Source organism: Centruroides vittatus, unplaced genomic scaffold (assembly GCF_030686945.1).
Source record: "Centruroides vittatus isolate TY-2023 unplaced genomic scaffold, ASM3068694v2 scaffold_149, whole genome shotgun sequence".
NCBI lineage: Eukaryota > Metazoa > Arthropoda > Arachnida > Scorpiones > Buthidae > Centruroides > Centruroides vittatus.
The window spans coordinates 260,587-286,572 of NW_027122681.1; the positions used below are offsets into that span (position 1 = coordinate 260,587).

General features: G+C 35.0%; 1 protein-coding gene across 1 annotated transcript; it reads right to left on the minus strand.

Annotated features, from left to right (window-relative positions):
* Nucleotides 1-3,166: 3,166 nt before the first annotated feature.
* Nucleotides 3,167-25,058, minus strand: LOC136987295 (nucleolar and coiled-body phosphoprotein 1-like). Its single transcript, XM_067285007.1, is given in 9 exon segments — nt 3,167-3,819; nt 6,297-6,377; nt 10,271-10,339; nt 11,179-11,250; nt 11,330-11,708; nt 11,710-14,356; nt 16,188-16,291; nt 16,361-16,413; nt 24,871-25,058. Coding segments are annotated over 9 exon segments (3,666 nt in total). The 5' UTR covers nt 24,976-25,058; the 3' UTR covers nt 3,167-3,663.
* Between the last annotated feature and the right edge of the window lie 928 nt (nt 25,059-25,986).

Here is a 25,986-nt window from a genome sequence, read left to right on the forward strand (position 1 = left end):
GGTTAGGTTAGGTTAGTACGTGCGTTCCCATTATTTCCCTTCTTCTGTTTGTTGGAATTAGAGACGAGCCGCCATTTTGGCTACTTAAGCTAAATCTAACCCAATTTTCTTGACGGCCGGATGGCCGAGCGGTAAAGGTGGCAGCCTACCGCTCTGGGGGACCCGGGATCGAATAATCCCCAGGAATTTTTCGGGGGGTGGTCCGTTCGGAAAGGTCGGGCCCCGTCCCTCACCACCCGGTCGCCCCATTGTGGGCCTGGCCGAACCCATAATGGGCCTACTAAAAGAGGCCCTCTTAGTGCCCACAGGGCGGAAAGAGTTAAAAAAAAAAAAAACCCAATTTTCTTAAGAGGGATATTCATTTTTGCGTCGAAGCGGCTGTTATGGTTAAATGCCATTTTTAGATTGTGCAAGAGGAATTTATACTAAAAGTGCTTTTTAATAATCACTAATATTTGCATTGTTATCACGTTTTCATGTATCAAAATATGCAAACGATGCCCCAAGCAGTACCGTCTTTAGAACGTAAGGGGCTCTGGGCCAGAAGAATGTTGGGGGCACCCACGAAGAAACAGAATCAATGCTAGATTACAGACGGGCGAGACCGGTTACGGATATCGTGCTATCACCTATACTTTTAACATATCCCAGAAAATCTGTTGACCTGTTTTTTTTTTCTTTTAGCCAGTGAGATTTTTCACCCCGTACTCAACACTTCACACTACGTGTTGAAGGAGTAATTTCAATCGTATTATTAATGGTTTCTTCATTTCAAGTAACCTATTTGTTTTCTTTGTAACTTTATTAATTTCGGATTCAGGGGCCCCTACGACCTCGGGGCCCTGCGCCCGGGCCCCGCAGGCCCTCCCCTAAAGACGGCACTGGCTCCAAGATCCTGAAGAATACGGTCGTGTTTACGAAGATACTATACGATTCGTGGCCATTTTCGTATAAAAAGCCGGAAATTTATATTAAAAACGCTTTAAAAATGTTATGACGATGGACGTTTTGCATGAAAATCCATGGACAAGTCTACATGATTGCTTAGACCAGTGTTTTTCAACCGGGGTGCCACGGCGCCACGATTGGGGTGTCACAAAGTTTAAGACCTTTAGGCATTTTCTTGGAAATTTACTCAAGTGTAGATCAAGATAACTCATTGTCAGTATTTCGACAAAATTCAATGGACTTAAATTTTGATTTTGTACACGAAGAAACACTATTTTTGCATTAAAACGCTACTTAAAACTGTCAATTTTTAAAATTTTTCTTCCCGGGGAGGGAACTCCCTCCCCGGCATTGCGCATAATATTCGTTTTCGCAAAAAATTCATCTGCCCCCCTTTTCAGATTCTAAATCCGCCGCCGGTCAAGAATGCCACGATTTTTTATTTTTCAATCAAGGGTGCCACTCAATGAAAAAGGTTGAAAAACACTGGCTCACTGCTTTGGAGGGTCCCGGATCGAATTCGGGCAAGCCACTCCAGAAACTTCTCAAGGACGATCTGTTCCTCGCCATTGTGGGTCTCTGGCCAAACCTACCATAGTATGAAAAAAGGCTTTTCTTAGTGCCCACAGAACATTTAAATTAATCAAATCTAATGAAACAATTATTCTGTTGGGGTACTAAGTAACGCTGGTTTATAAAAATTCATATCATCATTACGTGGCATTTTTGTAGGCACCTGACTGCATTTTTAAATTTCATTTAAATGTAATATATATTTATTATATTGATGCATGACATTGTAGATTGCAGGAAACTACAATATCATGGTTGTCCTGGAAGAGTGGTGACATTGATTATTGACCAATGAAATGTATATTTGTAATAGTATTGCAATCGATAATTACCGATTGCAATTCATTATTAATACCTTTTAAATGCGTATATACTCGTAATTTCGATACCAGATATTTATCACTCTGATTACACCTGAATTTATACGTAAATAATTTGAAAAATGACATGTTTAAATTTGTAAGCGGAAACTGCTCTACCCAAATGTCCTTTGTTTTTTAAACTCTGCTCCAAGAGGCCTTTTTTAGTAAGCCGATTATGGATTTTGACAGGCCCACAATAGAATGAAGGTCAGGACAGCATGTGACATAACCAAACGGACAACTCCAAAAGATTCCCAGGGTATCTCGACCTGTTCGGATTCAAGCCCAAATGGCATTGCCGACACCCTAACCACCTCGGCCGTCTAAGCTGGAAGCCCGGGATCAAATCAAAGCTGTCGTGACAAACCCCTGGAAATTTTTCAGAGGTTGTGTCTGTCTGTCCTTCTCCACTCAGTTGCCCATTGAGGGCAACGCCAAACCCATGCGAACAAGATTAAAAGGTTACTCTTAGTGTCCACAGGACGGAGGAAAAATAAAAAACAGTATGACGATCTGTTTGATCGAGAATTTCATCTGCTATAAGTCAGAGTGATTTAAAACGGAGTTAGCCAATGTTAGATATGAAAATGACACTTGTCTGAATCAACCACAGTAAATTATGAGGCACTGATTTAAACCAAATCCTCACAGTTACTTGGTTTAGGAATTGCAATCTGGCAAATGTTTGTGTTTTATTGATTTTGTTAGGAAAACATATTTCAATATAACTTCTTTTATCCAATACATTAAATAATATGAAGCACCGTTTACTATGAAATCATTTTCCGGTCCTGTGAGAAAAGATTGGGATTTTAATATGAAGCTGTTTGGTTAATAAGTAACACAAAATGTATTTTGGTTTCCAGAATATGAGCTATGTCGTTCAGGTTGGTTAATAAAAAGATAATACGTACCATAATTTTCAGGACATTGACGTCACCGCAGCACTTCTTGTCATCTGCAGGCCACACACACTAGCTTCATATGCTTTCTTCACTTCGGGGAAAGACTAAGCAAGAATGCTGTCGGAGATTCCATTAGAGTGCCAGTCTTTCTGAGTGACTGGAAATGGCAAAACACAGGTGCACAGACTCATCACTAGAGATAAAACTTAAAATCATAGAAGAAATCAATCTATAGCAGTCGGGAGAAGATCCGAGAAGTAGCAGTGTTTGGTTAATATGAATCTCGTTATTACGGTCTGTACTTTTTAGTCCCAAAACTTCACGATAGAGATTATACTATATATATATAATGCACTAGATATATAAAACTAACAACCATACACTTTAAAAAACCATTTAATTATTTCAATGTTATCATCTCTTCCATTATAATACAATATAATCACTTAAAACAGAGTGCAACGTCGCACGATGCATGTTTAACAATACATTGCATAAAATATAAAGAAAAGCCATGATATGTAAGTTACTTAATTGAATTATCATTATTATATACATAATACAATATGATAAAACAGAAAAAAGAATTGCTATCAATACTTAATACATACACATTTATTTCTGAAATGAAAAATTTGTAATGAGAAATGATTTGAATTTAAGGCTTGTTCCAACCTGCAAAAAAATAATATATATATATTAAAAAAAAGACCATAACAATTGCCTAGACAGTGCACATTTGTCAAACAACAACTATCAGTACGAAACACGCTGCTTCCAAAGTGACCCGCAGAGGACGATATCTAAAGTCCATGTAACGACACTGAACATTTCATTTAGTTTGGAAAAGGTTCTTCCAAATGTCTTTAAATTATTCAATCTTCAAATTTTATAGAGTTAACTTCTGTAGTTATGACTCCTCCCGTGTAAGAACCACGCTTCTTTTTCGTCTTTTCGTGTCTGAAGTTCTTACCTTTGACGTGTTTGAGGACCTCGTACGCCTTTTCTCCGTACGAACCTCTGGCACCTTTCTGTAAAAACAAAACAAAAACATTAAGTGTATTTAAAGTAAATGCAGTTCTGTAAAATACCGAAATGTAGTATTACATTTGCTATCACAGCTAACAGACTAAAACTTTAACAAGTTTAAGATCCCCTTTTGGTAATGCACAGTGACATGTCAAAGAGTCATCACGCAATGTTCCCTTCACTAAGTAAATAAACTGGTCCAATAGTGTGTATTTTTACAGTCAGACAAGATTTGTGAAAGTACAAAACCTTTAAGGTTAATCACTTTCATCAGTTTTCTGTATACAATTAATTTGGCATAATGGCACTTAGGCAGTATGGTCGGCCCTCCACATTCTGCAGGGGTTAACTCGTTTACTTAAATCAAAGTGCCTCCATGCTATAAAAGAACAATAGACCAAGAACAACTCTAATCTGGTCATTATGGCTTTGCTTTTATAATAGTAACACATTTTTGGGTGTCACCTTATGTATGGACTACCGCTTTTTTCTCTCATTTCGTAAAATACAACTGGGTTTCGGGATTGCAAGTAGAAGATTGAGATATTTGTAGGGCTCTAGGCTACTACTACTGGGTGACTTACTACTTTTTGGGCTACTGTAAAAATAATTTGGGCTACATTTCCAGGGATTCTGCTTTATTTTTTATAAAACCTATCTGGCAACCTGGGTGGTTCTCACCAGATACGTTCTGTTTACTTGCAATTTATTTATTTTATTAATAATTATTAATTAACAAAATTAGTGTTTTGTATTTATAGCCATATTCCAGTTTCTTAATAAATTATGTGGTATTTGGCACATTATACAGAAATATATAAATATTAGATAATTCAAATCGAAAGTTGTGACTGTTTCGTCCCCCGAATTTCAAACCAACGAGGTTTTTCTGTACTTGTTTCTGCCGAAGATTAGGAAGAACACTACAGTATCATAACAGAAATAATTTCAATTAAATAAAAACTAGTCGACAGGCACAAAAATCATGCCCTGTGTTCTTTAAATTGCTCTATTGCATTTATTTAGTCAATTTATGCATTACGTACTTCATATTTAAGCATATTGGCAAACTATTATAGACCAGACAAGCATAACCTAAGGATCACAGGAGGTTTACTGATTAAAGATCGAAATTTAAGAGATTTATGTATAATTAACATCTAAACATAGGGGTTGCAATTAGAAAAAACTATATATTACTTTTTGCTACTCACAACTCTACATTTAGATGATGACTATTGATTAGAATTGTACTAATATAAATAACATCAGCATAGTTAGCAGTAGGCATATGATATATATTCACACAGTCCAGACTCAACAACAGCTATCTCTCACCGATGACAGCTGGATGGCTACAAGTCTGGGAAACCTGGGGCTGTATTCTGGTCACAATCTCTGGTCTCTCGTCTCTCACAAGCCGGTAACTGATTGGCTAATCATTTGGATTAGCTCGTGAGAGATGAGAGATCAGAGATGGTGACCAGAATACGGCCCCTGGGATCAAATCCAGATGAGTCGAAAATCCCCAGGAATTTTATGGGGGTGGTCTGTTTGAATACGTTAGGCATCTCTCCTCATCCGGCTGCTCCGTTATAAGCCTAGCCAAAACGATAGTGGACTTTCTAAAAGAAATGCCCTCTTAGTGTCCACAGGTGGAAAGAATTAAAAGAAAAAATCTTTTATTGATGTTTTAATTTTGCTATCCATGTGCCTTGCAATGCAAATGAAGAATTTCGAATGTCTTCCTTACTAATTGCTTTACTAGGCACAGTTTGCTTTCTGTATGTATACAAACTAAGAATTGAGTCAATTTGTTAGCAAGTCAATAATAACGTTTTGGGGCCCTAAGACGATCACTTGCTGCTACTGTAGCAGTGATGTTGCTGCTGACATAAAAAAATATTGTTTTGTACAAGCTTGTACTAGTGACCTTGTATCTCAAGAATGAAATCACGGGGCACCCTTATTTTTATTACATTTTTAATTCCCTTGTCTCATATTATGTAAAATGAAGAAGTTTAATCAAAATAGACAAATCAAATTTTAGAAGAGGCTTTGCTAATGCTCCACCCGAATAAGGGTTTTAAAAACCAAGGTATGAGCCATCAGGTTAGCATTGTCTTCATTCTAAACAGGACAGTAAGTTTTCTAAATGCGCACGTCAACCGGGTAGAAAGCATTTTCTTTCTCGTGTGTATTGGCGATTCATTTTAAGGGAATTACATCATTTGTATTTTCCTATTTGTGTGCTTTAAAGAGTCACCCATTTCATCTAGTCCACAGTGAATAAATATTAAAGAACTTCTCACGATGTTTAATTAAGATGGCTTGCTGCATTGTCAAGTCTATTTCTCAAAAGTAAACTTTGCATTCGATTGTTTGACGTAATGTATTTTGATATAATTGAAAACGTTTACTAGTAACTAATTAAAATATACGTATTAAACATTACTGGTAATGTAATGAGTGTACTTACCTTTGCTTCGAAAGAATTATTTGAGAGTTTTGGGTCGACGCTTATGCTTTCGGATCGTACTCTACGAAATGGCGACGGTGCCTATTGAGACAGAAAAATAAATGATGTTTCAAGCCCATGAAGTATACTTTTAATAATTTAAATATCAATTTTTTAATTTATCATATACAGTGGTGCCTCGTATAACATACGCTGCAAACAACGGACTTTCTGTTTGGCCATTACGTAACGCGATCAACGGACTTTCTGCGATCAAGTGCGAATGATTTTTCCACTCTTTTGCCATTGTCATTGACAATCTACTATTTTTAGATGTTTTTCCGTTCTTGGCTTCCCAGAATAGCTTCTTGATGTAGGTATTTTGGAAAACAGGTGTTGAAGAGAGAGAAACAGACCACCTTGGACATGTTTTTCAAGAAGCCAGCTGCCAAAAAACAAAGGATGGAACAAGAGGAGTTGACCCTGCAAGCCCCAGTAGCCTCACCTGAATCTGACTCAGATTAAAAAACAATATAAAGAGAGCCGCTGCAATGTGTAAAAAGTGTGTGTTTGTATGAATGTGTGAAGAAAGTGTTCCTTCACATCTTCCTCACAACATCTGACTACCCAGCATAATTGGTAACTGCTCCATTTTCATTTTTTTTTTTATGGTACAGTACGGTTATTTTATGCTGCAGAACGAATTAGATGTTTTAACATGTATTTCTATGGGAAAATGCATTTCGTATAACAGACTTTTCACTTAACGGAAGTGCACCTGGAACGGACTAAGTACGTTATATGAGGCACCGCTGTACTTAACTTTAATGTACCAATTACATTTGGCAGCAAGCTATCAAACAAAACCATTTAATGTACAAATAAATAAATAAATAGTATCATTAGTACTCTAGTCCCAGTACTGGTGAAGTAAAAATTATTTTAATATTTACTTTATAATCACAAATTCAACAAGAAATGAGGAATAATGCCCGAATTCTGACAAACAATGATAAATTGAGATAACAGAACTGAATTTGAACAAAGATCCTTCGTGACAGTAGCCCAATATCAAATTAAACAGTAATCCAACTGTGAGAATTGAGCGAATTAAAGGAAAGCAAACCCAATGATAACCTCGTCAGAAGCTAGTATATGTCAATGTTCTGACTTGAAAGTGCTTTCTCAGAATTAATAGTGCCACCTTATCCCTCGACTTTTAGTCACCTCTAAGGAATTTGCACCTTTGATGTGACAAAGAATGGCCTATTTTAGTCAGTTGTCATACACTCTTCATTGCTTTAAGATCTGTGCCTGTGTGCTCTTACCATCTGGAGTTTTGTTTGTGTTTGGATTTCTTGTTGTCCTTCTGTTTGTGTGCTGCTATTCTCCAGGACTTAATTGATGTCAAGAACTTATCTCCATTCTCTTCAATGTGGGATTTCTAGTTCAGACTCGTAAGGTACCAAACTTTGTAAACTCTCTCTCTCCGTGATGATAATGTGCATAAATGCAAATACTGTGTCTTCTTTAGTTGTGTAACATATTGTACAAATGTTCATGCTGTCAAATAAATGTTTAAGTGTAGTTAATTGTTTTGAGTGACTCCTTTCTAACTGAATCTCATCATTTCCTACTCCATCCTCTTACCCCTAGTCTCATGTATAAGACGACATTATTGCCATCCACAAAAACACTTAAAAATCTTGAATTCTACCCCAGATTTATTTTTAATATATTGTATGACGGCAGTTCAATTCCTGTCTGAACTTTGGAAATGGCAATTGAACTGTACCTATTACACATAATCCCAATTTATGCTACTTTCTCTAAGTAATCTTTCTCCACATGCTGGCACTTCAACCATTATTTTGGTAATGATGCTTGCAAAATAGAAGTCTTTTGGTCAATGTTATTTATTGTGACGGTGCCACAATGCTGGGCTGCAATTATTAATTTATTTAATTTAAAATATATGTCCTCCACCTCAAATTAGTGGCAGCTTGCTTCCGTACAACATACTTTTCCTTTAAAAATAACCATGCCAATCGTCTATTAGCTGCTTTCAGGAAAAAAGTTTTGAATTGAGATAATGTGACTTCCAGTTTGTATCAAAAGTTCATATATAGTTAATTGGAGCTTCATGCCTTTAAGGTTTCCATATCTGGTCTCACATTTCAACTATCTAACTCCGTTCTTGAGATTAAGGAAAGATAGACAGACAGATGACAATGGAAATCTATAGGTCTGGCTGGACTAGATTAAAAGGTTCTCTCAGTGTCCACAGGATGGAAAGTCTACAAAGAAAAATACCACAATGCCTCCCAATTACTTTTGTGTGTCTTTAAATTGTAAATATACAGTAGTACCTTGTATTTCGGATGACTGTAACTTCCAAACACTTCAGAGTTTGAACTTTCTGTGCAGTGAAAAAATGCACTGAAAGTATAAACATGATCTATTGTGTACAAGTCGTCTCCCCCTCTCACTTTATTTTAGGTGAGTTTGGTTACATATATTGTGTACAATTTTTAACAATTCCTTCCTGCAATTTTCTTCATAGACAGCTTTCGAGTGTTCTTACATTTTGTATGGCTTTTTATCCTTTCTGAAAGTCATTAAGCATAATATGCCTGATATACTTTTTATGCGGAGACATTTCAACTTGATTTTATTGACAGTAAACAAAATGTGAAGTACAGTAAGTCCTCTACTTACTAACTTAATCCATTCGTAGCGGTCGTTCGCAAGTCGAAAAGACGAGGTTTGGTGCAAAAACTCAAATACAACGTTGTTTTTACAATTATGTAATGTTTAGGCTACTTGAATAATGTTGAATTAAGATTGTTAAAGGGAAGTATAAATTCAAATCAATCACATGTACATTATTTATTAAAATTACTCATTTAAAACAACTACAAATGTACATATGCATGTACTGTAAATGTTTTAACGTAAAACTTCAAAAATAAACTTGACTGTACATAAAAAATAACCAACTGCACTTTAATAGTAAACAAATGACACCACACACAACTACAGTCCAAACTCAGAGCCTCTCACCTACCTCTCACGCTTACGTTAACCCACCATCTGTCAACTTTGTTCATAACTCCGAATGTTCATAAGTAGAGGACTGCCTGTATAAACCTTTACAGTAAGCTTCTAAACAAAGAATACAATCTCATATTAGCAATCATAGGCTAAATTTCACAACTTATAACGGGCATTGTTTAAAGTGTGAGAACATATTAATTCACTTTCCATTATTGGGCTGCAATTTGAAAAGTTGTAGACCTATAAATTCCCACTGTTGTCCGTCCGTCTGTTTTGCCTTAATCTCGAGAATGTTGTTAGATGGATGAAAGTCAAGACCAGATACGGAAACTTAGGGGCAGGAGGGCCAGATTAACTATATATGAACTTCCACTTTGGATCAGAAGTAATGTTATTTCAATTCAAAAATTTTCTCCTGAACAGACTCAGGACCAGCATGACTTCATTGATAACAAGAAAGGTATGATGTAAAGGGCCAAGACACTACTAAACTTAAGTGTATTGTGACAAGAAAATGGCAGCCTGGCATTGTGATTATGTCACAATAAATAATTGTTTGTTTGTAATAGAAAAAGCCGATTTGGACTTCAAATGATTTGAAGTTTGAAGCACCGCCGTACTTCATCCACGAGTTTTTTAATGTAAAGAAAACAGTTTAAGAGCATTTCTTTATGCGAGACTTTCCTGATAATGATTAATTTCTTCTAAATCATCAATATTTAATTAATGAAAATCAACAACTTTAGTGCCTTTGACCGGTCAAAGGCACTAAAGTTGTTGATTTTCATTTATTTTCACTCCGGTGTTATTCCTTTATATATTTTGTACAATATTTAATTGATATTTTGAGAGCATTTATAATTTGTCAAATTGATTTTCTATTTTTTTTTTTCAGATTTACTTAACATTTAAAATAAAAAATTAACTCCAACACTTACCTTATTTTGGCTGTTGTCAAAACTAAAACTTTTGTTTTGACTGATGTTGCTGGAATTGAATGAATTTTCCTGTAAAAAGAAATTAATTTTAGTATACGACACTGCAAATGAAAAATATTTGCTTTAATGGCACATTAAATAAAACTAAAACAAAAATACCACCTTCTAGCACTTCTCGATTTGCATCAATCAGGATTGCTTAGAAGATTGTAGAACTTCGTTATTAATACTTTTCTAAGATATTACAACAGTAATGACATTCTATCCTACTCTATGGACTTATTTATACTTCTGGTATGGGAATAAACACAAAACTGGCAAGTGGAAAAGCATCGACGTACTTATACTCCGGTAAGTGTACGAGCAGAGAGATCGTGCGTCATTATATAGTTGTAAAGATGGTTCAGTGGCGGGTATGTGCACACTATGAATATGCTTGATCTACTAATCTGATATGGCAGTCGAACATTGAAGCTAAGTTCATATTAGCATACAAACCACTGTGAAGCGGATACAAACTGCCAGTTTGTCCCCTTTGGCAAGTGTTGACCAGTTTGTTAAGAGCCGAGAAGTCTTGACTTTTGTGGAACTTCAGTTCTTTTGACCAATCAACTAATGTTCAGAACCTTTTAAACTGATTACGTCCTAACTTAGTTTGTGTTATATAGTATAACGTGGACAATATTTTGTTTCATTTGTTAGTACTGGTTCATACGACGGAGAGTAATCTGCAAGCATTCGTTTACTTGCACACTCCGCACTAGAAGTATAAATGACTACAACAGAAATACATCGACTAAGCATTGAGTAATTTCCTCGCTCAATGCTGGAAGTATAAATAAGTCTTGCTATTCTATTTTATCTTCGTTAATTTTAAAATATTACATTTGAAAATAAACATAACTTACATTCTTTCTTTGATTAAATGATCTATTGGAATTGTTAAAACTTCGTGAATTATTGAAAGTCGGAGTATCAGACTGAAAAGAAAAAGCATATTAAAGTAATTATCATAATCTCCAATTATTACTTGATCGCTAAACGAGTTAAAAATTTTACCGATTTCTCAAATTTTTTCCTCTTTCCTTTACTAGATTTAGCCTCGGACTGATTGTCTGTTTTCGCAATGGGCGTGATAAATAGCTCACTCTCAGTTTCCTTATCTGACGATTCGAAAGCTCCCATCTTGGTCTTCTGAATGGCATCGGGGGTACTGTGTTTCACGGTTAGAGTCTTTTTTTCAGTTTCCGAGTCAGACTCCGACGAACTATCAGAACTGCTACCTTTTTTCGCTTCTTTGGATACATTTTTATCAACATCCTTTTGTACAGAATTCGTTGTCGATTTGGTCTGACCAATTGATTTGTTTGGCAAGTTGTCATCCGAATCGGATGAAGAATCAGAGTCCGAATCTTGTGTAGCTTTAACAAATGGTTGTCTAACTATAGGAGTTTTCAATGCAGAAGGTGCTTGTTTTTGTTGCTTTTGAATCTGAATCAGAACTATCACTGCTTGACTGTGACTTCTTGGGTTGCAGTGTTGTATTGCTCCCAGGTTTTGCACTCAGAGTTACGTTCTTCATTTGCGACTTGCCGTCAGAGTCTGAACTATCACTTTCACTTGAGGATTTTGAAGTTTTCCGAGACATAACCACAGAGTTACTCTTTATTGGGGATTTTACATTATTTGTGGTAATGTTTGCAACTTTTGCTGGAGGTTCATCTTCAGAATCTGAACTGGAACTATCGCTAGATGCATTTGGTTTTTTCTGCAAAGTAACTTTAAAATTATTTTTTGGTGGAGATTTTACATTGACATTAGCAGGTTTTGCATTGTTTAAACTAGCATCCGCAGGTTTAGTTTGAGGTTCGTCATCCGAATCGGAACTTGAACTATCACTAGAATCATTTGGCTTTTTCTTTACCGATGGAGTAACCAAATTACTTTTAACTGGAGATTTTACATTATTTAATACAGGTTTTGTATTGTTTATGCTAACATTTGCAATTTTTTTCGGAGGTTCTTTGTCCGAATCGGAACTCGAACTATCACTAGAAGAATCCGACTTTCCCTTTAACATCTTCGGAAGTGTTATTGGCTTTGGAGGCGATTTCTTCACTATTGGAGTTACTGTTTTACTTTTCGGTTCATCCGAATCAGAACTTGAACTATCACTAGACGATTTTGATTGTTTTTGTGAATTTAATTTTACTTGTTTTCCTGTTGTAGTTTTGGATGCCGAATCTGTAACACCGAGCGATTTATTTAATAAAGTTTTTTTTATATTAACCTTTGGTTTATCGTCATCCGAAGAATCATCTGATGACGAATCTGAACTACTTTTTGCTGGGGTCTTTACAACGTTAGTACTGACAGGTTTCTTTACAGCAGGAGTTGAAACTGACTTTTGTTTGCTCTTCTTGGAATCGGAATCAGATGAATCTGAAGAATCGGAACTGGATTCTTTCTTTGCGATGGCAGCTTTTATTGGCACTTTCGGGGCAGCCGGTACTTTCTTAGACGGTTCATCGGAATCTGAAGAACTATCGGACGAATCTTTTTTAGTCTGTTTTGCTGCTTGTAATGGTTTCTGTTGTAATTTCTTCTGATCTTCTTCATCGGATGATGAATCTGAACTGCTATCTGCAGGAGCTTTCTTAAGATCTAATTTTGTCTTTTTCAAAGGTGATTTACTGGAAACTGTAGGAGATTGAATTCTTTTCGAATTATGAGAACTAACAGATTTATTCTTAGTTAACTCATCTGAACTCGAATCGCCTGAACTAGAATCCGAGCTTTTCTGTGTTTTAGCTTTCGACATAATCGGAGTTTTAGTAGTTACATTTGGAAAGGGTGTGTGTGTTTTAATGGGTAAATTTGCATCATCGTCATCATCAGAACTAGAATCAGAACTTTCTTTCTTGGTCACAGTTTTTGAAGCAACATTTAGAGTTTTAGCAACGGGAACAGGTGCTTTAACAGAGATGCCTGCCTTCTTGTTTTTATCTTCGTCACAATCACTATCACTCGAACTAGAATCTGAACTTTCCTTTTTAGATACAGTTTTTGGAGCAATCGGCTCCTTAAGAACTGGAGTTTTATCAGGTAAACTCGGCTTCTTTTTTGTATCATTGTCAGAATCGCTATCACTTGAACTAGAATCTGAACTTTCCTTTCTTGGTGCTTTTTTAGGAGCAATTGGCTTCTTAACTACTGGAGTTTTATCAGGTAAACTCGCCTTCTTTTTCATGTCATCATCAGAATCGCTATCACTTGAACTAGAATCTGAACTTTCCTTTTTGGATGCAGTTTTTGAACTAACTACTGCCTTGGTAGTCAAATTAGGAACAGATGCTTTGGCAGATAAACTAATCTTCTTTTTTGTATCTTCATCAGTACTACTATCGCTACTATCGCTCGAACTAGCCTTTTTAGCTACAGGTTTTACTACTTTTGTCGATAACTGCACCGGTTGCTTAGCGGCAGCTTTATTTAAATTAGGTTTCTCATCTTCAGAAGAGGAACTATCGGAACTACTTTCCTTCTTTTTACTTGCAATGGGAACCGGCTTTTTGGGAAGTTGGGGCACTTTCTTTTCCGCTTCAGATTCGGAACTGCTGTCGTCGGAAGAATCGTCTTCGTCTGCCTTTTTTGGGACTGGTTTCGCATTAGTGATTAATGGTTTTGCAGACGACAGTTGTTTCTTAGGAGCTTTATCATCGTCCGAACTGCTCGAATCGGATTCTGAATCTGAAGAACCAAACTGAGTTTTAACGGGAGCTTTAATCGGGGCCTTAGATGGCTTGTTAGGCACTCTTTGAGGTATAACAGGTTTGGTAGCAGGTTGATTAGTATCTGAATCTGAACTAGAATCTGAGCTATCACTTTGTTTTTTGGTTGTGGCATTTGATTTAGATGAAATCTGTTTAATAGGTGAAGTCTTTTTTAAAGGTGTAGTAGCAGGTATCTTTTTCTTGTTTTCATCCTCTGACGAACTATCAGAAGAAGACGACGACGACTTCTTACCATTTGACTTTTGTATTCCATTTTGTTTGGTAGGAGGCCGTTCCTCGTCACTTGAGTCGGCTAAAATAATTTCAGATGAATTAATTTAATTTGAATCATTTTTGTTATAAAAATAGAAACTTATTCAAATATATTTTAACAAAATTAAATCATTAAATTCTTCCTTCATTTATTAAAGGTTTGGTTTGGTGAGATACAACAATGCAATGCACGGGAAATTTGCCAAAGAAGGATGACCCCGGGAGGGCTTTCTATGAGGAAACTGGCCCATTTAGGTGCCAGACATGTGAAAAAACCAAGTAAACTCCACATGGTCAGCCCATTGGAGAGAGACAAACTCTCAACTTACTACCTTAAGTTACTTATTTATCAGTTACAGTAGAGCATCGTTTATCCGACTTAATTGGGGACTGGGGTTGGTCGGATAACTGAAAAGTCGGATAACCGAAAAGTATGAAAAAATACATTATTAGTATAATGTATTAGGCTTGGTTTAAATATAGCTTTCCTTTCATGGTCGAGCCAGTGCTGCCAGCTAAAACATGCAAAAATTTAACAAAAATAATATTAAAGTAGCCAAGACATAACCAAATATTGTAGCGCCACATCACTAGCAGACATTTGAATTTGCCGACTAGAACGCGGTCGGTTAACTGATAAGTCGGTTAATCGGGGGTCGGATAAACGATGCTCTACTGTATTTTTTAATTCTATATTAGTGTATCACAACACCAGTTACTAAATATTAAATGAGAGTGTACAGTACATTATCACCATACTTCTTGTAATAATTGTCCCCTTGACAATTTCCCCTCCATTTTGGTGGGCTATCATTAGAAAAGATAACTCCGAAAAATGTGAAATTGTTAAATTAGAATACTGTGAGAAATACATATAACATTATTTGAAGGTAGTACTTAAATGATCTTAATTAACTTTGTGTAAATGTATAATGAAGCTTTATATAGCAAAATGAACAATAGTGGAAAGAAGGAATGTAAATTTTAAAATCACCGCCATTTGTATTGCCACTTTCTTTAATATACCCAGAGCATGGGTAGTGTAAAATGAATGCAGAGCATTACTGGGACGGTCCCGTTACTGCACGTTATACAATGTGATTATTATATTCTTATGCTTCTTTGCTATTCTATTTCTCTCAGTAGCCACATCTTTATTTAAACCCTCTGCTTTATTTCATAGTAATATTCCTTGAAAATAATAATAAAGTGACAAAATAATTATATAATGTTTTAACGATAAAATGTACAAACGTTAAACAGTTCAAGATGCTAAGAAAGTGAAGGAGTCAATATTTAATATACAATAAAATACTTTTATGAAACTTGTGTGTCACAGCATCAAATCTTTCAAAACTATTTTTAATTCAAATATAACGTCGCACCTGTATATGAATGTTTTGAATCCCTTCTTGGGGTTCAAATGGCTTTCAAATGCTAGTGTGACGTTATGTTTGAATTAAAAAGAGTTGTGTAAAATCTGATCCCGAGAGATATAAGACGCTTAGCCCTACACGTCTCACATTAGTCAATGTTGGGGCAAACTGATCGGATACAATGCCAAATTAAATTTGTATAATAGTCACAGGTTTAACCATCGATCAAATGATCACAATGAGATCATCAAAGGAAAACAGTCACGTGACTACACAAATCTCATCCTACATCACATCAAAGGCAATAGCATCGACTAGTTTGCACCGGGCTTAAGTCTCAAAAAGTGTTTAATCTTGTATAAAATATTGGCGTGTTAACTTCCTTAGTGTTTTGCTTTGTTTTGTGATAATTATACAAACAAGATTAGTTTGCTTTAAGAGATTTGTTATATTTAATTTATCAAAACTTGTTTATTTTGACCAGAAAGTACTTACAATCCGACGAACTACTATCTTTCTTTGCTCGCTTTGCCGGACTCCCCGTCAGTGCATTACTTGGCGAACTCGGAAGTGGACGTTTCACTGCTTGAAATGAATTTCTGTTTAAAAGATAATATTCTGTTAGTTTCCAGAAACAGAAATTAATCTTTTAACACACAAGTACTTACTTGAAGCCATCATAAACTTCTAGAATGTTAGGTGAGTTTGGAGGCAAAGGTTTCTATAAAAGAAAATGACTTGTTTTAATTACAAAATGTTAATTAAATGCAATGGTGATAATAAAAATTAATCTGTTTTTATTGAAAGTATCAAGTTTACTTTCTTAATATTAATCTGCCAAATTTTCAGTTAGGTGACGAGAGGGAGGGAAGGAAGGTGTTTGTGTGTTATATAGTGCAATATATAAATGTATACAACGTTACAATGCCCTCACTCACACGAAACATTCGATAAAAGCAGACTTCTAATTGAAATGTGAAATGGCATAATTAAGGCTCTTTTTCTAAAATTACTACTAGCATGCGTAATTGGTGACTAACATAGTATTGTTTTTATTGAGCAACTGCTAAGTACTTTATACCGGCTACCAATACTTTTTCGTGCTACTTTCCGATACAACTGGTTCTGGCTAAAAAATAAAATGTCTCTAATACTCTACTCCTCATACGCTTATAAAGTAAATCTAATAAGTTGATTAATAAAAATGAGCAATTACTTATTGTGACATCTTCACAATGCCGAGCTGCAACTTTTAATCATTCATATTAAGCTTCAAAGAGGGTGAGCAAATTTGTGCCCTCCCATATGTATACTAACATCCATACATAAAGAAACCCCCCACATTTTTTTGCATTTCTCAATGTTTCAAGGTCCAAGTCCAAAAATGTAAAAATCTCAGTAAGCCAGTCCTCATACTTTCTCTCTGTTATATGTAGCAGAACCCAGGAAAGTAATAATGATTGCAAATCCTTTTGGCAAAATCGAATTCACAGTTCATAGCTTCCGAAGAATGCAACTCTTCTAAACGCAAAAGTTTCCCACCACGAATATCCTCAATATATCAGTTTGTGTTAACTAGCTTAGAGGCCAGTGTTAATAATGGCTGTTAGGCTGTTATCTCTTGATAAATTTAATAAATTAATATTAAATTTATCAGGAAATTGCAGCCTAAAGGAGGATGCACACATGCGGCGCGGCAAGGAAAAGTGGCGGAATGACGACACTTTTTCTCGTCATAGAAGTCGATTTTGTGCCGCTTTTCTTGTGCCACAAAAGTTGGTTGAATTCTATCTTTTGTGGCAACTGCTGCCAAGACGCGTTTCTATCAGCCAATAACAGTTCTGGTAATCACGTGAGAAAATACAATCACGTGATGTTTTAATGGCGGAAAGTTTGATGCGGTTAACCGAGATAACAAACATCAGAATAAAGAGGAAAGGATAATAAATTTAACACAAATTCTACACAAATAATCATATATAATTTAATTCAAAGAACAAAACAACCGAATCTTACTCGAAATAGTATTCTTTATCGAGAGATCTTAATCGAGGAATAAGTGTATTTTGTACACCAGTTCTTTCTCGATCCAAGGAAATATCTATAATCCAAAATCTTCAACAAAAGTTAGCTAAATAAAGCAAGCTGTACAAAACAAAACTTGTAAACACATGGATAGCGGCAGCAGCAGTGTTGGTATCATTTGACATCTTGAATACTAAACGCATGCGCCGAAATGTAAGCAGATTGCTGCTTGTGTGGTTGTGCTGTGTTTGCGACACCGCTTTTCCTTGCCGCGCTGCATGTGTGCATCTTCCTTAACAAACAACTTCTAGGCAAATTACTTTATATATTTTATTCATTCGTATTTTGTCTTTGTATACAACAAACAATGCAAGTATTCTATATTAAAAGTTTTCTATTCAAACTTTTTAATACTGATGTTTATTCTGCATTCAAATTACTCTGTAGATGAACCTTTGAATTTTAAAAGATTTTGTACATATAACTATAAACACATACAACTATACTCCAACAAATCAATTTATCACATAAGGAATCATCTGATACGTAGTAAATTCATTCCTATAAAATCTGAAAAATGAAATCATCTTGTGAAAGATTAAGAAACTTTCAAGATTTAAATTATTTTAGCGTGATTCTAGCTAAATCAATAAGCTATTTTTTCTAGAAGTGTCGAGTATTGCCATATTTAGAATACACAACAAAAGCAACAAATGCATTATACAGGTTTTCAAAAAAGAACCCAGACTTTTGCTCTAGGAAGAAAAACTACAAGAAATGTTTTTATAAATATGTTTATTTATTCAAAATAAGACCCCTCTGCAGCAATATAACATTTAGAATGACATTTCAAAGGACTTTTTCAGCTGTTTTGGCACCTGGTTCAGTACTGCGGTCACAGCAGCCTCAATCTCGGGAATGTCCCCGTACCGAGTCCCTTTCATTGGAATTTTAAGTTTTGGGAACAGAAAATAGTCACAGGGAGCCAGATCGGAACAGGATGGACAGTCTAGGGTTACAATACCTCTTCGAGCCAAAAATTGACGAATGGCGGCGTTCTTGTACGAGGGTGCATTGTTGTGTGGCAGTATTCGGCTTCCTCAAGCTTGACATTCTGGTCGTACACATAAAATTCGATTCCAGAGACGTTCCAAAATACCCAAATAATATTCTCCAGTAACATTTTGGCCATTTGGGACAAATTCTTTATGCACCATACCTTTGAAATCATAAAAACAAACGAGCACAGTCTTGACCTGTGATTTTTGAAAACAAAGTTTTTCCGGTGTGGGCTCGTCTGACAACTCCCACATGAAACTGTCACGTTTTTTCAATGGGTTGTATTAGCAACACCATGTCTCATCACCCATAATAATAATTTCAGAAAAATTTGGATTGCAGCGAGCCCTTTTGATGATATCCCGAGCACGATGAATGCGCACCTTTTCTGTTTCTGATTGAGTGAGTGCCGAACAAAGCAGAAACAGATCTTACATTTCTTTAAATGATTATGTAAAATTGTGGACAGAGTCCTTTGACACTCTCAACTCATCTAACAACATTCTTCAGGCCACATTCGGATCCTTTCCTAATATTTGTCACACTTTATCAATGTTACTCTCTGCAGTCGACTTCTTTGGACGACCAGTTTTTGGATCGTTTTTAATTGACATCTTTGAATCAACGAAACCAGTCGTAAACTTGTAGGCTTAAGCCCCGGTCACACTATGCGATTTCCAGCCACGCAGGCGACTGCAACAAGTGCGAATCGCGTGCGTCTTCTCGCGGTCACACATTATTTGTTGATGTTGCAACTCGGAACACGTGACCCTATAATAAACCAATAAAATTACAGTAGCTTGTTTTTGTCTATTTTCGTGAATTTAGCCACCTTTATTATTAAAATGGCAAGCAGTTCCTTTTCTGAAACAAATAAGAGAAAAAAGGCGATAATTTTGTTAAAGCTGGCAAGAATACACGAAGAGAAAAATAAGAAAAAACGCTCACTCTGGGTTAAAACTTGGTGAAATGAAAATCAACGGGCTAAACAATCGTGCTTCCACCAGCTGATGAACGAATTAAGGCTTTCGGATGCCGACGGTTATAAGGGATATATCCGTATGGATACAAATACTTTCCAAAGTATTTTAAGGAGGATAACCCCCATAATAGCTAAAGAAGATACACATCTTTGAGGTTCTATTTCACTCGGAGAACGTCTTTCGTTGACACTTCGTTACTTAGCACCGGTAAGAATATAATATATTTTGTATTTAATTTATATTTTATGCAATCTTATGATTAAAATGGTTCATATATAATTTAGGTGAAATGTTTCGTAGTTTGGCACACCAATTTAGAGTGGCCAATAATTCGATATCAGTCATTATCCCAGAAGTTTTGGATGCTATTTATCAATCTTATAAAAGTGAATATTTGAAGGTAAGTGTTGTTTAGAGGAAAGCTTGAATGATTTAATTCATTTTTAATCGATATATTTTTTCTTTCATATAAGCACTTATTTTATTCAATTGTATATTATTAAATGTAATCAAAATAAATCTAACAATAACTTTCAATTGTTTATTTTTCGAAGGTACCATCTACGGTATGCTAATGAAAAGATATTGCTAGGAATTTGATAAAATGTGGCAATTTCCTCATTGCCTTGGTGCAACAGATGGAAAACATGTACAAATCATATGTCCTAAGCAATCTGGATCTGCTTATTATAACTACAAAGGTAGTATTTTTGTTATTAGTCAATTATTTAAGGTTGTACTCAGTTATTCTGTTTGCTAAAACTCTATTTTTTCCAAATAAAAATTTTATAGTGTGATTATGATGGCAATAGTGCAGGCAGATCTTTCATTTATATATGTGGATGCAGGCACTAATGGGAGACAGAGCGATTCTTCACTTTGGAATGCATCAAATCTGTAGAAAGCCATTAATGATGGAAAGTTAGACTTTCCACCTGATAGTCCTCTTCAAAGTGGAGGACAGCCAATTCCATATGTATTTGTTACAGATGAAGGAATTGGTATGTCTTCACGAGTAATGAGGCCTTACCAACGAAACAGTCGACAGCTGAGAAATCCATCTTTAATTATAGGTAAAAGAGCTATTTAATATTAATTATTTAAAACAGTTTATTATTATTATTATTATGTTGGGTTAAGTGAGATATACTCGGTTAACACCGGTGGCTGTGTACTATGCCGGACCAAAGTCAAGGCATAGTAACCAAAACAGAAATTAAAGAAGTGTATCAGTGTGTGTGTCTGTATTCAGGAATTTTCTCACAATATGACATGTATTCAATATAGTGGCCTTCTGTAGTGTGATGTATGTGTTTCTATTCAATTGTAATGTGCCCAGGCTTTTGTGTAGTGTGTGTGGTATGACACCTGTAGAGGAGAGAACAACAGGTACAATAAGCACCCTATCCATCCTCCACAGATGATTATTAATAATAATAGTGTATAACTCATGAAAACTGTTTAATTTAATTCAAATTGAAGTTATTGTTAGATTATCAAGAGCAAGGAGAGTTGTCGAAAATGCATTTGGAATCCTCACTTCTGTTTGGTGAGTCTTCTCTACAGTGATTTTATCATCCCCGGATAAGGGTCGATTTACACATAACAGTGACGTGCCAGCACAGTGCAGTAAGCATCGATAAATATCACACATAGCCAATCAGAATTTCATGTACGACACTTATATGATTGACAGAATACAGATCGCGTGTTGTAGATGAAACTCTGATTGGCTGTGTGTGATATTTATTGATGTTTATGCACCAAACGGTCACTGTGCCTGCACATCACTGTTGTGTGTAAATTGACCCTAAGACTGCAAAAATCATTCTAACATGTTGTGTTCTTCACATGTTACGGGAAAGAAAAATAAAATCTTATCTCGCAGCTACTACCAGTGACAACTTCGGAGAGCAACATCAACAGTTTACACCCTCGGAAAGCAGTCGTAATTTAAATCCGTCAACGGCAGTGGCGAAAGCAATCCGTGACGAATTCAAAACATATTTTAATACTGTCGGCCAAGTAGAATGGCAATGAGATGGAATTTGTTTATAAAATTATTAAATAATAAATGTGAAATGTAAAAATATTTAAAAAGTTTGGAATTATTATAATTATGTCATATAAATGATACACTATTTTGAGTTAAGAAATACAACTTTGATACAATAAGTGAAAGATATTTATTAATTAATTATTATTCATAATATTTTTTTCTTCTTCTACAATAAGGGAAAATATCTTCATCTGCAAATCTAAGGCATTTTTCCGAGGAAGTGTTCTTAGTTTGGCGGCTATAAGATTGCCAAATTGATCAAGCACATCCTTCTTCGGTTCATTACAGAGAGCCTGAAAAAATATTTAATAAACAATCTTAAATGAAGAGGCAGATCATGTTTTCAGTCATATTATTTAATAATAATTTTTGTATTTGTGTAATATTTATAGTATCAGTTACTAAAGTGAACACTTACTCAATAATTTTGAGTTTTTTAGTTGTTCACTCTGAACTGTAAACTATAAATAAATAAATTATACATTTTTAAATAACTTATCATACATTCATTGCACATTTGTAAAAATTTTCTTTCTCCTTTCCTGCCATCTTTTTCTTCTTCTTTGGTGGCTGTGCATCAAATGTACATGGCGACAATGAAAGACTTTCATTAAAGATTTCATTATCGTCATGTACATCTACTATATTTGTTTCTTCTGCCTCATCAGACGTGCAGCCAGAAGTGGATTCTTGTGTTTGATTTAACTATAAATAAAAATAAGCTATATTTAATTAATTTTTACCTACTTTAATAGTTCTTTAGCTATATTTAAAACAATATTGCTGTTATTAAACTAAAAACAATCAACATTTTATATCCAGAAATCTAAAAATGGTACTTACGATCAATGCCGAGACTTTCACTTATCTCACGCCATGCCTGCGCTCTTTTATCTTTTCTTCGATAAAATGAAGAATTAAAGTCCCACAGGCATTCGTGAGACTGGATAAGTTCGATCAACCTGGATTCTATACACGTGTCATCCATATTCTTGTTATCCGCCATGACGAACTATTTTCGATGTTGCCATCGTACGACGTGGCTCAAAGGCGTTTGCAACCATCGCGAGTAGAACAAACTTTTTGTTTCTAGTCGTGGTTGCAGTCGCGCCGGTTTTCGAGGGGGGGATTAGCGGGGAACAGTCACCGCGGTTGCAGTCGCCTGCGCGGCTGGAAATCGCATAGTGTAACCACGGCTTTAGGCAATCATCCCCACATACTTGTTTCAGTAACTTAAACATTTCTGTACTAAAACTAAAACTTCTTTTAATTTTAGTACAGAGTTCTGCATAAAAATAAATTTTGTTTTAGTTTTATGCAGAATTTAATGTTGGCATATTGCTCCGTTGCTATTTTCTGGTGAGGGTCGCGAAATAACCCTTACATTTCACACCAAATAGAGGATTGTTATCAACTGATTCAAATCTAATTGCACATGATTGGTAATATAATGTTCAAAATTTTGAATTTGACTGTTAATGTTAGTTGTACCATTTAGTTATATTTCTAGAACAGAAGTTTGGTTTCATTTTAAACAACATGTGTAGATCAAGCTTTAACAAAACAGAAAAATTTCTTTATATATATATGTATATAAGAAGCCAAGCCAATCAAATAGTTCAAAGTAAACAAGAAGTTTTAGCTTAAAGTCCAAAGAAAATAATAGGCCTACATTAAGCAATCAAAATCTAGAATTAAAATACAAAAGTTTTGACAAGAGAATAAAGTTTATCACAGTTCAAAGAAACATCAATAAAAATTTATGTAAAACGGTATAATTTGATTTACAATAAACCATAAAAGCCTAATAAACGGTTCTTTAGACTTCTTGACTTGTTTAATTTGAATTAAATGAAATCCTTAGGTCAAATTATAGAAGTTTGAAACTTTAAATCAAAGTATGAAATATAGACAATAACTACAACAATTGCTGGTTTATGATACATCAACATAAAACACAAGAGTCTATACCTAATTAACTGATCAGCTTAATTTTTATATTTATAATAACCATAATACAGAGGTTAATATACCTGAAAATTTTCATTTGTACAATGTAATTACTTTATATAATAGATACTACTCAAAGATGTATAATACAAATGAATAATTTATAATAATTATTGAAATTATCACGGTGTAGCGTTTGGTGGCTTAATAATTTCTTCAGAGATATCCAAACGAATTATTTCATATCTAATTATTAACTTAGCCTTATTATAACCGGATAATTTGGCAGATTGCCTGGCTTTAATCCAATGATAAATTGCTCTGTTACTAAGAATACTTTTCATATTTCACAATAAAACTTATATAATGTTTTGGTAATGCCAATTTTTTTTTAACACTTAAAGAAAAGTGATTAATATTTCACCGAGGAAGTACATTCATCCTACACAACTCATTCAAACCAAGAATTTCCTACAGGCAAGTCAGAACGCGCTTCCATATTTAGGTCATTCAGTTTAACTCGATTAACATAGATCTGGAAATCGGTATACTTAATACGCTCGAAGTTAACAATGTATATAAATTATACATTTATTATTATTATTTTAAACACCCAGAGAATTCCGAAAGATTTCCATATGCTGCGTAATAACATGTACTATCTCGTAATGTTACCTTACATGATTACGGATAGATACAAGCAAAAATTGTTAAGATTTTTTTAATATTTACTATACCCAATGAACAAACAATCTTGCTAAGTTCTATACAAAAACCTGTAATATGATGAGTATACGTGTTATAATTATATTGTGTATAACATATTGTAAATTATTATAATATAATTATATTATATCACTATAACTTACAATAGGAAGTAAACCTCTATTTATTAGGATGGATATATTCTATATAATTATAAATTTGAGTAGATTTTTGTTGATTAAAGTCGATATTTAATAAATACGAATAAAGGTTTAATAAACGCGCTTAGAATTAAAATTAGCTTTAAGAAGAATCAGTTATTTAGCGAGTTTTTATAGAAATTTTATGAAATTGACTACTTTTACGTATCGACCACGTGGTGGAAAAGCACACTTACCGCTTTTGTTTTCTTACGAAAGACTTCGGCTAAATCGTTATGTTTTTGCTTTAAATACTCGTAAACGAGAGAATCTACCACCGAATTGTCAGCTTTCACGGACATTTTTTTAATATAAATTTTTGTAAATTACACGAAACTCACAGAAAACGTGAAAACATTAACGATCCGATGAACGTACCGTCGCACTCTTTGTAAAGTGTTGCCAGATGTGAAAAATATTTATATTTCAGTAATTTAAAATAATTATTATATTATATTATTTCAATATAATTTATATTAAATAATAAATATTTTAACGTGCGAGAAACTTTATTGGACTTTTTTTTTTAACTCTCCTCCCTGTGGCATTAAGAGGGCCTTTTTAAGCAAGTCCATTACGGGTTCTGCCAGGCCCACGATGAAGCGGTTGGGTAGTGAGGGACTGGGACGACGTATCCGGTCAGACCGCCCCGAAAAATTCCTGGAAATTTTTCGACCCGTCCGGGTTCAATCCTGAGTCCCCAGAGCGGTAGGCTGCCACGTTACACGTCACATAAGACGGCCATCCTCTTTTCAGGCCCATTGTGGTTTTGGCCAGGCGCCGGGTAGCGAGACATATTAAAAAGAGAATAACCCTCGAAAAATCCATAGAGTTTCTTTCGACTGCTTGGATTCAATCACGGGTACTCCAGAGAAGTAAGCCGACATCTCGATGTTAAATGATGTTTCGCGACGCAACTCGCTTTACCGACAAAATATGATTGGGATATGTTTCAAGAAACAGTCTGCTGGATGAAACTTGTATAAGACGCAACCATTTGCATCTTTGGAGATAAAACTGCTACCGCGAGTAAAATAATTCCATTAACAAAAGAAAATGTGGAAGTCACCATTCCCGAAATAACGTCAATAAAATCCTCTTTCCTCAAGAGCATTGAAAATCGTCCAGGAAATACCGAGGATAAGACGGAACTTATTATGTATACAATTGTAGATCCTTGTTTTACAGGGCGTCCATTAACATGAACGACAGCGAAACGTCACTTTATAGCATTAACCAAAAAGTCATTACTTCGCCTGTGATGGATCTTAATAGTTAATACCTTTACGTTCAAACTTAATGTAAATTTAATT